This window comes from Phocoena phocoena, chromosome 16 (assembly GCF_963924675.1).
Source record: "Phocoena phocoena chromosome 16, mPhoPho1.1, whole genome shotgun sequence".
NCBI lineage: Eukaryota > Metazoa > Chordata > Mammalia > Artiodactyla > Phocoenidae > Phocoena > Phocoena phocoena.
The window spans coordinates 45,442,946-45,459,971 of NC_089234.1; the positions used below are offsets into that span (position 1 = coordinate 45,442,946).

Below are 17,026 nucleotides of genomic sequence, written 5' to 3' on the forward strand. Positions count from 1 at the left end.
GAATCTTAAGTCACACATTTCTCCAGGAAGCAACCAACTGGACTTAGAAACACAAGAGCCATGAGTCCCTGCTATTCTCTCAGGCAACATGGAAACCCGCAGTGGCTGCCATTTCTGCTCTGCGTGAGAAATGCAGGAATGAACTGCTCTGAAGTGGTTTGAAGAGATCCACCAAAGATCACGGAATGCCTTTCCTCTGAAGTGGAAAAGCAGCTCTGCACCAGGGGCCCCACGATTCTTGGCAAAGGCAGTGTCCTGGGAGCCCCCAGGTGGAAATCCACAGGCAGGCCAGAGGTGGGCACACTGTGCCTGCCAGAGAATCATCGGTCTGCCTTCCTGTAATTCACGATGAGAACCAAGCCTGGCTTATGTATCTGGATGTGATTCTCAGAACCCCAAGGTTCAGAGCCCCCAGGCTTGCTGAGTGAGCAGACAGGAGGAGGAGGAACTGGATTTGTCTTTTATAAAGAGAGTTAGCTGACAGCATGGGATTTGAGTCTTGTGTTGAAAATCCACTAATTAGGTTGTGACCTTGGGTAAAGTTCAAGGGCAAATCTATTCAACCTCCCCACACCCCATTTCTTTGCCATAAAATGAGGGAGTGTTCCGAGGCTTAAATGAGACGATACACATAAAGCACTTGGCTCGGGAAGGGTGTCTGAGGGAAACCTGAAAACGGATGATGTTAATGTGCTTCCCTAGGCTCTTCTCACCCATGTCCTTTTCTCACAGCAAAGTTGGCCTGTGATGACCAAATTCACATTCTCAAGCAGCACAGACGTAAAGAACTGGAAACACGGCAAAAAGAGTATCGGTGAGTTATGACATCAGACCAAATGGCTTGGGGCCATGGTGTCTTCTATCTCGGGGGCATAACCCTGCCCACAGTTTATGGCCCATCATTGCTGGTACGTGATGACCAAGGGACCAGATCCCTTCAGTGCTCCTCAATACCCAAGTTCCACCTTACCACCACTCCAGGCAGAGATGGTGAAAGAGTTATGAAAAACTTGGGATCAACCGTATTGGCATTTAGGAGGAATGGGACAGTAAAGGCTTGAATTCACCTTGATGTTCTCCCACTCCCGTTGTAGGAATTACCCTTCACTTTTTATGTCTTCTTATAATAATTCAGTTATAAATGTGATACATAATCTACAAGAAAATTGACAAATCTTTAGCTAACAGACTAAGAGAAAAGAGAAGACTCAATTTATTAACATTAGAAATAAGAGAGGGAACATCAATACCAACCTCACAGAAATTAAAATGAATGAAAGGGAATAGTATGAACAATTGTATACCAACCAATTAAATAACTTAGACGAAAAGGACAAATTCCTTAGACAGAAACTGCCAAAGCTGACTCAAGAACAAATCAAATGAATAGACTGATCACAAGAAAAGAGAGTGAATACTAATTTTAAATTAATTTTAAAACTTCCTACTAAGTAATTTTAAAACTTCCTACAAAGGAAAGCCCAGGCCCATATGGCTTCACTGGTGAATTATAGCAAACATTTAAAAAATTAATACCAGCCCTGCATAAACTCTTCCAAAAAATAGAAAAGGAGAGAACTTGTCTCAACTCATTGTATGAGGCCAGTATTATACCCAAACCAGATGTCATAAGAAAACTACACATCAATATCTTTTATGAATATAGATACAAATATTTTCAACAAAGTACCAGCAAACAAAATCCAGCAGCACATAAAAGACATTATACAATATGAAGAGGTGGGATTGATTCCAAGTATGCAAGATTGGTTTAACATCCAAAAATCAATTAATGTAATACACCATATGAATAAAGAACAAAAAATACATGGTCAAAAACAATACATGATCATCTTAATAGACACACAAGAAAGCATTTGACAAAAATTTTAAAAAACACTCAAAAAATAGGAACTGAAGGGAACTTCCTCAACCTGATAAAGTGCATCTACAAAAACTTCACAGTTAACATCATACTGAGTGGGAAAAGACTGCATGCCTTCCTCCTAAGATCCAGGAACAAGATAAGTATATCAGCTTTTGCCACTTCTACTCAACACTGTACTGGAGGTTCTAGCCAGGGCAATTAGACAAGAAGGAAGAAAAAACATCCGTATTGGAGAACAATAAGTAAAACCATTGCTATTCACAGAGGACATGGCCTTGTGTGTAGAAAATCCTAAGGAATTCACCAAAAAAATCATTGGAACTGAAAACAAGCAATATTGCAGCATACAAGACCAATATGCAAAATTCAGTTGTTTTTGTGAGCAATCAACAATTTAAAATGAAAATAAGAAAACAATTCCATTTACAATAACATCAAAAGGAATAAAATATTTATGAATAAATTTAACAAAAGAAGTTTAAGACGTACACAATGAAAACTACAAAATACTGTTGAAATTAATTAAAGAAGAGCTAAATAAGATGAAAGACATCTCATGTTCATGGACCAAAGGACTTACATTGTTTAAATGGCACTACTCCCCAAAGCAATGTACAAATTCAACACAATCGCTATCAAAATCCCTGCTGACTTTTTTGCAGAAATTGACAAGCTGATTCTAAAATTCATATGGAAATGCAAGGAACCCAGAATAGTCAAAACAATCTTGAAAAAAAAGTAAACAAAGTTGGATGATTCACACTTCTCAATATCCCAAGTACTACACCACTGCAGTAGTCAAGACAATGTAGTATTCACATAAGGATAGACGTATAGATCAATGAAATAGAATTGAGAGTCCAGAAATAAGCCCTTACACTTATGGTCAATTAGTTTTCAACAGAGGCAACAAGACCATTCAATGGGGAAAGAAGTCTTTTCCACAAATGGTGTTGGGACAACTGAATAGCCACGTGCAAAAGAATGAAGTTGAACCCTTACCTCACACCACATATGTAAATTAAAATGGATCAAACACCTAAATGTAAGAGATAAAACTATAAAGCTTTGAAGAAAACATGGGTAAATCTTCATGACCCTGAATTTGGCAGAGGATTTTTATATATGACCATGAAAGCATAAGCAACAAAAGAAATACAGATAAGTCGATGTCATCAAATTTTAAAACTTCTATGCTTCAAGGACACCACCAAGAAAGTGAAAGAACAACCCACAGAATGGGAAAAAATATTTGCAAATCATGTATCTGTTATGGGACTTGGATCCAGTACATAAAGAACTCTTACAACTTAATGATAAAAGATAAATAATCCAATTTAAAAATCGGCAAGGACCTGAATTGATATTTTTCCAAGGAAGATATACAAATGACCAATAAGTACATGAAAAGATGCTTGACATCATTATTCATCATGGAAATGGAGATCAGCACCACAGTGAGATACCACTTCACACTCACGAGGATGGCTAGAATCAAAAAGTCAAATAATAACAACGTGAGGATGTGGAGAAGTCAGAACCCTCATACACTGCTGGTGGGAATGTAAAATGTAACAGCTGCTTTGGAAAACAGTCTGATAGTTCCTCAATCTATTAAACACAGAGTAACCATATGATCCAGCAATTCCACACCTAAGCATATACCCAAGAGAAATGAAAACTTATGTTCACACAAATATACCTGTGCGTGAATATTTATAGCATCATTATCCATAATAGCCAAAAGGTGAATACAACCCAAATGTTCATGAACTGATGAATGTCAGTGGTATATCTATATAATGGAATATATTTTGGCCATAAAGAGGAATGAATAAACACTTCTCCAGAGCAAATATATAAATGGCCAATAAGCACATGCAAAGATGCTCAAAACCATTAGTCATCAAGAAAATGCAAATTGAAAGCACAATGAGGTACCACTTCACACACACTAGGATGGTTGGAATTAAAAAGACAGATAATAAGAAGTGCTATGAAGCATGTGGAAAAACTGGAGCCCTCATATATTGCTGGTGCAATGTAAAATGAAGCAGCCACTTTGGAAAACAGTTTAGCACTTCTACCTAGGTACTTACACAAAACTAATGAAATCGTATTTCTACACACACAAAAAAACTTATACACAAATATTTATAATAACACTATTCATAATACCCCCAAACTAGAAACAACCTAAATTCTGTTAATTGATGAATGGATAAATAAAATGCTGTATATCCATGCAATGGAATATTATTTGGCATTGAACTATGGATACATGCTAAACTATAGATGAACCTCAAAAACATTATAATAAATGAAAAGGTCATATACAAAAGGCTACATGGTGTATGATTCTATTTATATGAAATGTCCAGAAGAGGCAAGTCTATGGACACACATTAGTAGATTAGTAGTTGCCTAGAGCTGAAAGTTGGGGGTGGGACATGGAGAATGACCATTAATGGGTACAAAGTTTCTTTTGGGGTGAACATATTCCAAAATTAGATTATGGTGATGGTTGCTCAACTCTGTTAATATGCTACAAACCTTGTAATTGGATACTTTTAAGGGACGAATTTTAGTGTATGTAAATTATATCTCAATATAACTGTTTTTAAAAATAATACATGAGCAAGAGTGCACATCTGGAAAGTGGTGGTCAGTGGGCTGTATCCAGCCTATAAATGTGTTTATTGGGTCATTGTGGAATTCTGAGTAAACAGGGCTCATTCTCTAGGTTTCCCCAGTCCAATACCAGTCTATCATCTATATCAAGGCTTCTTTCATTTCCTACTTTGGCCCCTGGAGACATTTGAGTTTGAGACTCCTTCCAAGAGAAGGAACAGTCAGCATGGTTAACTGGGCAGGGGCGGGGGTGGGGGGGTTGCTTTTGGAGAGTGATGACTGCTACACTTTTCACATATTCCTCTATAATTCAAATTCTTACAAGGAATATGTAATATGTCAGGTTTTGTTGTTTTTTTCAATCCAGTAAAGCAAGAGAAGGGGAATAATGTAGAAGGAGAATAATGTAGAAGCAGGAAAAATACCTGTAATCCATCCATTTCCACTTTTATTTCTTTGGGATTATATTGTATACATGACTTGACAGCCTCCTTTTTTTCCCTTAGAAGTATAGCAGGATCATTTCCCCATATTTAAAAAATCTCATCACAAACATTATTCTAGTTTTTATATAATATTTCATTGTATGGATGCACCATACTTTACTTAAACACTAACCTGACTGGACATTTAGGAGGTTTTTAATTTTTTACTCTTATAAACAATGTGAAAATCTTTCCTTTTTGTGTGTATTATTAAGTATTTCTTCAGGATAGATACCCAGAAATGAAATTACTAAGTCAAATAGTAGAAGTTATTAGTATATATAGACAAATTTCTCTTCAAAAATCTTTAACCATTTTTCATGATCAATGTGTAGATACCTAGTTCACTAATCCTTGCTGTAGCTGGGTGGTATCTTCTATTTTTTTAACTTTTCTAATTTGTAAAGACATCTCTTTTCTCTTAGCCCCTTATTCTTTCCCGCTTTCATGGACCCACTGCTGTCCAGTGGTTGAGAAGTCCCCACTGAGACCAATGATTGCCCCAGTCTCAAAATTATCTTTTAGCTCTATCCTCTGTTCCTTGAAAAACTTACATTTCCATGAAACAGAATGGAAAATGAGAAACAGGGCCATACACACATGGATACTTGATATATTACAGAGCCTCTGACAATGGGTAGTGTGGGACTCTTGGGAATCCATACAGAACAGAGAGAGAAAAGTGGAGGAAGAGAAAAAGGAGAAGAAATTGGACTCTACATCATATCATTCAGAAAACTCATTGTTGGGTTGAATAGACTTAAATGTTAAAGGCAAAACTATAAAACTTTTAAACTATAGAAGATTCTTCTTCATGACCTCAAGGAAAAAAGATTTTTCAAACAAGACTCAAAATGTACTAACCATAGAGGAAAAGAATAAACTCACCTATCTCAAAGTGAGGAACTTCAGTTCACTACAAGACACCACAAAGAGAGTCAGGAGAAAGTTCGCAGAGTGATGGACAAGAATTATTATTTATCATGTACCAAGGACCCCTACAAATCTACAGAAGAGCATTGTCAATTCAGTAGAAGAATGGACACTGCAGTCCCTGCACAAAATATAAGCAGCAAGTATACGAAAAGGCGCTCAACCTCATTTGTTATCAGAGGAATCAAAAGTAAGATCACAATGAGCTACTGCTGCACACACACACACACACACACACACACACACACACACACGGGCAAAACTGAAACAACTTGACAATACGCAAGTGTTAAAGAAGGTATGAAGGGATGGGAAGGCTCATACACTGCTGACAGGGATATAAATTGAAACGACCTCTGTAGAACACAGTTTTGCAATATTTGGTGAAATTGAAGCTACATTATAATCTTTGACTCAGAAATTCTACTCCTGGATCTAAATCCGGGTGTGCAGGTGCACCTGGATACATGTACACAGATGGTCACAACAGTATTATTTATGAGAGCCAAAAAATTGGAAACCACCCAATGTCCATCAGCAGTGGAACAAATTGTGATAACTCTACCCTGCAAGGAAGAGCAGTGAACTGTTGGTACCCACAGCAACGTGAACAAACCTCACTAACACAGTGCTAAAGAATAGAAACCAGACACATGTCTGGCCAGTCCATGAGGTTTGAAATCATATTGCTTAGGCAAAGTTGTATAGCAGTGGAACCATAAACAATAGCAGGAACCGATTATCACAAAATCAAGGTGATCGGGGAGGTTGAGTGGGCAGTGGGTGGTGTTGAGGCTACTAGCAATGTTCTGATTCTCGATCTGGATGTTGCTTATACAGATGTCTTGTGCATTTTTATGCATATGTGAGTGTGTGTGTGCATATATACGCATACATACATATATTTATATATTCTTTTCCAAAATACAATTTTTAATGAAATTTTTATGATTTTTAGTACCAGCTATGGAAGAATAATCTGCTAATACAGTGCATAATGTTAAGGGTCTATGAATTTGCAATTTGTTGTAGAATATTTGTGAGTAAGCCTCTCAGCTCAGGCACCATATGATGTGTTTTGAGACTTTTGTACTTGGTGCAGTGCACAAGGCATTGTCCAAGAGCTATACACCGCCCATTCCCATCCTAAAGGGCTGGCGTTCATACGCCCCTTCCACAGCTTCCCTGCCCACTTCAACCACCCAGGGAAAGCCCCTACAGTGAGCACTCCACGTGCTTCTGGCCTTGTGGAAGGAGGGAGTCCTAGACTGTGGCGAGTTAAACAGCTTCCAGAGAATCAGGCTATTTTGTGTCCTGTTAAGAGAGTGGACAGCAAATCTTATCAGTTCCACACAAATTCAGTTAATGACTGATAGATCAGTCTTACAGGCATTTTGTCTTAACCCAGTATTTTTCAAAGTGTGCACTGGATCAACTGGTCCCAAAACTTTCTCCCCAGAAGAGGGTCCCATGGTATAAAAAAGGTTGGGAAACTGTTGAACACATCCCCCTTCTAGAGGTTCACAATGCACATAAGCATTGAGGATTCTGAGAAGTTCTGGGGTAATGGACCGTGGTTAATTTTTTTTTTTTTTTTTTGCGGTACGCAGGCCTCTCACTGCTGTGGCCTCTCCCGTTGCGGAGCACAGGCTCCGGATGTGCAGGCTTAGCGGCCATGGCTCACGGGCCTAGCCGCTCCACGACATGTGGGATCTTCCCGGACCGGGGCACAAACCCGTGTCCCCTGCATCGGCAGGCAGAATCTCAACCACTGCACCACGAGGGAAGCCCTCTTTTTTTTTTTTTTTAAATCCAGTGTGTCCCAAGAGAATTTGACGTACGACTCTTAGCATCGTGCAGAACGATTGTTCCATGCAGCACCCTTTGAGAAACACCCCTTCCCCAGGGAGAGGTGGATTCAGTGGTGTGTTGGTTTTACAGAGACGGGGCTCTGGCAGGGTCTAGGGAATGGGGCAGAAGGTTTTCTGGTGAGATAGTCTGCCCCTTTCTTAGATCTAATCATTGTTTCTTCCTCCTTCTACTCATCTGTCCTTTTCAGACCTCCTCCTCTGCTTCTGTTCAGGAAACACTGAACTTTGCACCATCTGCATATTCTTATAGTTCCTCTTTCATATGAACTCACAGGCTTCCAGATTAGAGTTTGGAAGTAACAACTAAGAATAATCTCCAGTATGTCAAAAGCTGGCAAGTCCAGCTGGCTCTCGTCACTCAATCAGCCAGGCAGGGACATGGAGAATCCCACACAAGTCATAACCCAGCATCCATGTTCTCTCACTATGACTGCATATACCTGCGTGGTACACACACAGGCACACACACACACACACAGGCACACACACACACACACAGCAGAATGTATTTTCATCTAATTTACATCATTTAATTTAATCATTCTGTGACTTGCTTTTTTTCCAGTGGTCATTCTGTTTTAAAGAGCAGCCAGTTGACACAGATAGGTGTCATCCATTCATTTTAGCTTCTGTGTAGTGCACCACCATGTAAGTAAACCACTGTGTTCACCCACTTCCCTGCTGGTGGACGTGTGGGTGGTCTTTAATTTCTGGCTGTTGCAAGCCACACCACAATAAGCTTCCACATATGTCTTGTCTCCTGGTGCTCTCTTGAATGAGTTATTCTAGAGAACATCCCTAGGAGTAGACACCAAAGTTTGCAGACCACGTGTTAAGTTTTCTAAATATTGCCGACTGTTTTCCAAAGGGATTCTGCCAATTTTCACCCTAAGAGCTGTTCCTGAGTTGCTGTTTCCCTACATCACTGACCCACTTTGCACTTTGAGACATTTGCATCCTTCTCAATCTAATGTGTGTGCAATAGTATCTCATTGTCTCCCTTGTCCTTAAACTGCCACATATTTCTTGCTTTATGTGAAGGTACCATAACTTATTCAACCATTCTCCTATTCATGGACATTCAGCTTGTTTTCCATTTGTATATTGATTTGGTTTCAGTGCCTGATGAACATAGATGCAAAAATCCTCAACAAAATACTAGAAAACAGAATCCAACAGCACATGAAAAGGATCACACACCAAGATCAGGTGGGGTTTATCCCAGGAATGCAAGGATTCTTCAATATACGCAAATCAATCAATGTGATAAACCATATTAACAAACTGAAGGAGAAAAACCATATGATCATCTCAATAGATGCAGAAAAAGCTTTCAACAAAATTCAACACCCATTTATGATAAAAACGCTCCAGGAAGTAGACATAGAGGGAACTTACCTCAACATAATAAAGGCCATATATGACAAACCCACAGCCAACATCATTCTCAATGGTGAAAAACTGAAAGCATTGCCACTAAGATCAGGTACAAGACAAGGTTGCCCACTCTCACCACTGTTATTCAACAGAGTTTTGGAAGTTTTAGCCACAGCAATCAGAGAAGAAAAGGAAATAAAAGGAATCCAAATCGGAAAAGAAGTAAAGCTGTCACTGTTTGCAGATGACATGATACTATACATAGAGGATCCTAAAGATGCTACCAGAAAACTACTAGAGCTAATCAATGAATCTGGTAAAGTAGCAGGATACAAAATTAATGCACCGAAATCTCTGGCATTCGTATACACTAATGGTGAAAAATCTGAAAGAGAAATTTAGGAAACACTCCCATTTACCACTGCAACAAAAAGAATAAAATATTTAGGAATAAACCTACCTAGGGAGACAAAAGACCTGTATGCAGAAAATTATAAGACACCAATGAAAGAAATTAAAGATGATACAAACAGATGGAGAGATATACCGTGTTCTTGGATTGGAAGAATCAACATTGTGAAAATGCCTATACTACCCAAAGCAATCTACAGAGTCAGTGCAATCACATCAAACTACCAAAGGCATTTTTCACAGAACTAGAACAAAAAATTTCACAATTTGTATGGAAACACAAAAGACACTGAATAGCTAGAGCAATCTTGAGAAAGAAAAATGGAGCTGGAGGAATCATGCTCCCTGAATTTAGACTATATTACAAAGCTACAATATTCAAGACAGTATGGTGCTCGCACAAAAACAGAAATATAGATCAATGGAACAGGATAGAAAGCCCAGAGTTAAACCCACACATATGGTCACCTTATCTTTGATAAAGGAGACAAGAATATACAATTCTTCAATTGTATACAATACAATTCAGCCTCTTCAATAAGTGGTGCTGGGAAAACTGGGCAGCTAATGTAAAAGAATGAAATTAGAACACTCCCTAACACTATACACAAAAATAAACTCAAAATGGATTAAAGACCTAAACGTAAGGCCAGACACTATAAAACTCTTAGAGGAAAACATAGGCAGAACACTGTATGACATAAATCACAGCAAGATCCTTTTTGACCCACCTCCCAGAGAAATGGAAATAAAAACAAAAACACATGGGACCTATGAAACTTAAAAGCATTTGCACAGCAAGGGAAACCATAAACAAGATGAAAAGACAACCCTCAGAATGGGAGAAAATATTTGCAAATGAAGCAACTGACAAAGGATTAATCTGCAAAATATACAAGCAGCTCATGCAGCTCAATATCAAAAAAACAAACAACCCAATCCAAAAATGGGCAGAAGACCTAAATAGACATTTCTCCAAAGAAGATATACAGATTGCCAACAAACACATGAAAGAATGCTCAACATCATTAATCATTAGAGAAATGCAAATCAAAACTACAATGAGTTATCACCTCACACCAGTCAGAATGACCATCATCAAAAAATCTAGAAACAATAAATGCTGGAGAGGGTGTGGAGAAAAGGGAACCCTCTTGCACTGTTGGTGGGAATGTAAATTGATACAGCCACTATGGAGAACAGTATGGAGGTTCCTTAAAAAACTACAAATAGAACTACCATATGACCCAGCAATCCCACTACTGGGCATATACCCTGAGAAAACCATAATTCAAAGAGTCATGTACCAAAATGTTCATTGCAGCTCTATTTACAATAGCCCAGAGATGGAAACAACCTAATTGCCCATCATCGGATGAATGGATAAAGAAGATGTGGCACATATATACAATGGAATATTACTCAGCCATAGAAAGAAATGAAATTGAGTTATTTGTAGTGAGGTGGATGGACCTAGAGACTGTCATACAGAGTGAAGTAAGTCAGAAAGAGAAAAACAAATACTGTATGCTAACACATATATATGGAATCTAAAAAAAAAAAAAAAGGCTCTGAAGAACCTAGGGGCAGGACAAGAATAAAGACGCAGATGTAGAGAATGGAGTTGAGGAAATGGGGAGGGGGAAGGGTAAGCTGGGATGAAGTGAGAGAGTGGCATGGACATATTTACACCAAATGTAAAATAGATAGCTAGTGGGAAGCAGCCGCATAGCACAGGGAGATCAGCTTGGTGCTTTGTGTCCACCTAGAGGGGTGGGATAGGGAGGGTGAGAGGGAGGGAGACGTAAGAGGGAAGAGATATGGGGATATATGTATATGTATAGCTGGTTCACTTTGTTATAAAGCAGAAACTAACACACCATGTAAAGCAATTATACTCCAATAAAGATGTTTCAAAAAAAAAAGAATGACCAAATTCCCTTCCCAAAACTTTACAGTAATTTTCAACCCCACCAAAAGTATGTAAAAATATACTATTGCCCATACGTTCACTAATACCTGATAACATCAATCTTTAAAATTTTTAACAATCCAGGAATCCTTAAGTAAGAGCCGCTGCTGTCTTAGTCTGCATACCCCTGACCACTGATGACTTTAGCCTCTGCATTGCCTATTTATGTGCTTTATTTTCCTGTGGGTTTATTATTAATCTAAAGCAGCTCTTTATATATTAAGATTGTATCCCTTTGTTATATGTATAGTGTGTATCATTTGTCTTCAGTTGCTTTTGTCACAGGTTTTAGCTTTTTACTTTCTTAATATATATATTCTTTTTCTTTGTAACTTTTGGGTTTCCTGCTTTGCTTAAGAAGGCCCTCCCCACCCCAGTGTTACATAAATTCTCATAGTTTTGTCTAATATTTTTATAATTTTATTTTTAACTTTAGGCTTTTAATTCATCGGCTATGTATTTTTATACATGATGTGAAGTGGGGGTCAAATGTCCCTGGTATCATTTAATACATAATGTTTCTTCCTGCTGCTTTGGGATGACACCCACAGTGCATGGAGCTGGCGTGGTGACCCCGTGCATGGGCTGTGCAGCCGGTGTTGGGCTCAGCTCCCACTTAACTGCCACACTCTGTCCTGTGAAAGTTGTGTAATCTCTTTGTGCCTCAATTCCCCCATCTGTAAAATGAGGGAAATAATAGTACCACTTCCTAGGGATTTTGGAAAGAAATAGGTTACACCATGAAAACACATAGACTAGTATTTGACACATAAAAAGCACTGGATAAATATTAGCTAGTTTTGTATTATATCCACATATTTTCTTGGGTCTGTTTTTCTACTACATGGCCCAGTGCCATCTTTTGGTTGCCAGAACTTTCTAATAAATGTGAATAGGCGTTACGTTATCTTAGGGTTCTTTTTTTTTTTTTTTTTTTGCGGTATGCGGGCCTCTCACTGCCGTGGCCTCTCCCACCGCGGAGCACAGGCTCCGGACGGCAGGCCCAGCGGCCATGGCTCACGGGCCCAGCCGCTCCACGGCACGCGGGACCCTCCCGGACCGGGGCACGAACCCGTGCCCCCCGCATCGGCAGGCGGACTCCCAACCACTGCACCACCAGGGAAGCCCTTAGGGTTCTTTTTAAAGTTTTTCATGATGAGAATCGCTTTGAATGACACGTGTGTCCTGTAGTGGCATTTTAATAATGTTGCATCTTTCCACCCATTTAGATCTTGTGTGATGTCCTTCAGTAGAATTTCTACTTTTTCTTCATGAAGTTCTTTCACCTTTCTGGTCACTTTATACCAAGGGAAACTATAGCTTTTGCCATTCTAAGTAGGGTGTTTTTCCGTTTGCCAATGAATATTGCTGGGATAAAGATAATTACTCATTATTTAATATTTACTTTGTATTGACACCTTACTAAATTATTTTATTGTCTCCTTTTTTAAAAAATAAATTTATTTGTTTTTTTATTTATGGCTGTGTTGGGTCTTGGTTGCTGCGCACGGGCTTCTCTTGTTGCAGAGCACGGGCTATAGGCGCATAGGCTTCAGTAGTTGTGGCATGTGGGCTCTAGAGCGTAGGCTCAGTAGTTGTGGTGCACGGGCCCAGCTGCTCCGCGGCATGTGGGATCCTCCCAGACCAGGGCTCGAACCCATGCCCCTGCATTAGCAGGCGGATTCCAAACCACCGCACCACCAGGGAAGTCCAATATTGTCTCTATTTTTAAGTGAGTCTTTTAAATTGCCCAGTTATTTGATCGTATTATATAAATGATGATACTTTTGTCTCTTAGTTTACATTATTACATCACTGATAATTTTTTCTTATTGCCAAAACAAAGTAACAGTAGTAAGGATGAACATCTTTCCTGGGTCTTGATTTTTGAGAAAATGCCTTTGATATTTTTATTTGTTCAATATATTTGCTATTGTTTTCTAATAAACACTTTTTACTATATTTAGGAACTTCTTGGTTCATTCTAATGTCATTTTTGTTTGGCTGAACTTGTTCAATTAATATATGAAAGGATGGGTAATATATGCAGGTAATATAATGTCTGAGTCCATACTTGATATAAGAGGCTTAAATGATTATCTAAAAAAGTCTGTAAACACCTTACACTATCTCCCCATTTTCAGTATGGCAAATGAGAAACCTAGTGATAGTTTCATTATTTTCCTTCTCCCAGAAGCTTGTGAGTTTGTGGAACCATCTCTCCTCTCTCTCTTTCCCTTTCTCAATCCCCTCTCCGTCTCCACAGCATTCTCCTCTTTGACATTTTACAATTTAATCAGTATATATCTAGGAATGTCTTTTTTTTTTTTTGGCGGTATGTAGACCTCTCACTGTTGTGGCCTCCCCCATTGCGGAGCACAGGCTCCAGACGCGCAGGCTCATCGGCCATGGCTCACAGGCCCAGCCGCTCCGCGGAATGTGGGATCTTCCCGGACCGGGGCACGAACCCGTGTCCCCTGCATCGGCAGGCGGACTCTCAATCACTGCACCACCAGGGAAGCCTGTATTCCTTTTTAATCTAATCTCTCTTATAAGAGGGAAGTAAAACACTGAGAGTTTAGGTCGTTAAAAAGTCTTAGGACATGGAAGCAACCTGAATGTCCAACAACAGAGGAATGGATGAAGAAGATTTGGTCCATACATACAATGGAATATTACTCAGCCATAAAAAGAACAAAATAGTGACATTTGCAGCAATATGGTTGGACCTAGAGATCGTCACACTGAGTGAATAAGTCAGACACAAAAAGACAAATAACATATGATGGCGCTTATATGTGGAATCTAAAAAAAAGGGTACAAATGAACATATTTACAAACAGAAGTAGAGTCACGGATATAGAAAACAAACTTATGGTTACCAGGGGATGGGGGGGAGGGATAAGTTGGGAGATTGGGATCGACATGTACACACTATTATATATAAAATATATAACTAATAAGAACCTGCTGTATAGCACAGGGAACTCTACTCAGTACTCTGTACTGGCCTATTTGGGAAAAGAATCTAAAAAAAAAGGAGTGGGTATAGGTATATGTATAACTGATTCACGTTGCTGTACACCTGAGACTAACACAACATTGTAAATCAACTATACTCTAATAATTATTTTTTAAAAGTCTTAAGGCCCTTTAATATCATCTTGTACTTTTATTGTCACAAAAATTCCACAGTGTTTTTTGAGGTATCCTGTTGGCCCAGTAAGCCTCTCATTAGTATCATTAGAGGTGAACAGGAACTGGATATGATCACTCAAAATGCATTTTGAAAAGCGTTTTCTGTTGTATAGAACCTACATTTCTCGCTGTTAGTTTACTAACAACATTCTCTTTTCCTCGACATTAAAAAAACCTTCTGTTTTTGTTGTCTGTATTAACGCCAATGCTGGATTAACATTAACCAGGGTAAAAATGTGGATGAATGCACAAACGTCAACTACTTTATTGACTTTTTTCCCTTTGTTTCAGAAAATGATTTAAGGTATCTCCAATATATGTGTAAAATTGAGGCAGTCATCTGGTAGCCCCACTGGTATTAACTGTCAATTACTTAATTACTGTTGGTCAAATCAATTTAAATATTCCTAACCATCTTTTCCTAGCCACTGGGAAGTAGGGCTCTAATTAATTTGAAGAGCTGAGTAGAGCTGGATTTCTTCAGTATGGAAGCACTGAACCCAATGAGGAGAGATGAGCCAGCAAATACATTCACATTTTCTTAAGGGTAGAGTTTACTTGGAGCACATTTCCTCAAGACCCCACCTTCCTGCTGACCCCCAGCCTCCAAAGTGCCCCACCTCAGGAGGTCAGGAGACAATGGCCTCTCACTGCATGGAGACAGCACAGTTTGCCAGCTAGTTTACTACTGGCACCTGAAACCAATACCTATGTTCCTTCCACTGCAGTCACTGTTGCCTGAGAGGCCTGACAGGCTGATGTGCATAGGAGCCAAAGGCCTTCATACCCACAGATAAATAGGCAAAGAAAAAACTCATACTCCATAGGAAAGACCAAATTGAACAACCAGGCAGAAGGAAGGAAGGAAGAAGCAGAAAAGACATTTAATTTTAAAAAGAGAGAGAGAGAGAGAGAATTCTTAAGGAGATGCAATTAGAATCTAAAAAGACTTTCTGCAACCACAAAACATGATTTCGGAATTGAATATTTCATAGAAAAATGGAAAAAAAGAGTAATAGTCACTGTGAGATCTGATTGGTCTCCTGGAAGACAAAATCTGTTCATTCAGTAACTAATTATTGAGTGCCTGTTATGTGCCAGACACTGCTCTGTGACAAACGGAAGGAAATGTAAGGAAATGTAACACAAATACACAAAGAAGTGGAAGTCATGGAAGAAAACATAGGAGTCATGAAAACCAGATATAGAAGATTTGATGTGCAGAGAGAGTTCCAGAGGAGAGATAGGGATACATGGAGAAGTAAAAACCAAAGAAATAGGAGAAAAACTTCCTTAAGCTGAAGGGACCTCAATTTTCTGAGTAAATCCTAGGCAGAAAAAAAAGAAAGGAAAAAAAATGACATTCCTAGGGCTTCCCTGGTGGCGCAGTGGTTGAGAGTCCGCCTGCCGCTGCAGGGGACATGGGTTTGTGCCCCGGTCTGGGAAGATCCCACATGCCTTGGAGCGGCTGGCCCCGTGAGCCATGGCTGCTGAGCCTGCGCGTCCGGAGCCTGTGCTCCACAACGGGAGAGGCCACAACAGTGAGAGGCCCGCATACCGCAAAAAAGGAATACAAATGGAAAAGCTGAAATCCCAGAATGTAAATTTTGGTTTTTAAACAAATGTAAGATCATTTAAATAAATAAAAGATTATTCTCCCCACCCTAAAAGAAACTAACAGATTTTTGGTTTGGTTTGGTTTGGTTTTTCAATAAACAAAAAGAAAAGTAAAATTTTAAAAAACAAACTTAAATGCCTAATGCTACAGGATAAATTTTAAGGACACCAGGCTCTAAAAATTTTGGCGGGGTAGAGTGCACAGCCTGTCTTTGAGGGGAGCTGGGGTTTTTTTGTTTTTTTTTAATTTATCTATTTTATTTATTTCTTTTTGGCTGCATTGGGTCTTCTTTGCTGCGTGCGGGCTTTCTCTACTTGCAGCAAGCGGGGGCTACTCTTCTTTGTGGTGCTCGGGCTTCTCCATTGCGGTGGCTTCTCTTGTTGCAGAGCACAGACTCTAGGCACGTGGGCTTCAGTAGTTGTGACACGTGGGCTCAGCAGTTGTGTCTTGCGGACTCTAGAGAGCAGGCTCAGTAGTTGTGGTGCACGGGCTTAGTTGCTCTGAGGCATGTGGGATCTTCCCGGACCAGGGCTCAAACCCGTGTCCCCTGCATTGGCAGGCGGATTCTTAACCGCTGTGCCACCAGGGAAGTCCCGGGGAGCTGTTTTGATTATAACAATCTCTGAACCTGCTATTGGCATC

General features: G+C 39.4%; 1 protein-coding gene across 4 annotated transcripts in view; it reads left to right on the forward strand.

Annotated features, from left to right (window-relative positions):
• Positions 1-17,026, forward strand: part of ALOX5 (arachidonate 5-lipoxygenase) — a 54,909-nt gene that overhangs the window by 11,466 nt on the left and 26,417 nt on the right. For all 4 annotated transcript variants that reach the window (XM_065893972.1, XM_065893975.1, XM_065893973.1 and 1 more), the window contains exon 3: positions 733-814. In XM_065893972.1, coding sequence (XP_065750044.1) covers positions 733-814 — 82 coding nt within the window. The remainder of the gene's footprint in view (positions 1-732; positions 815-17,026) is intronic.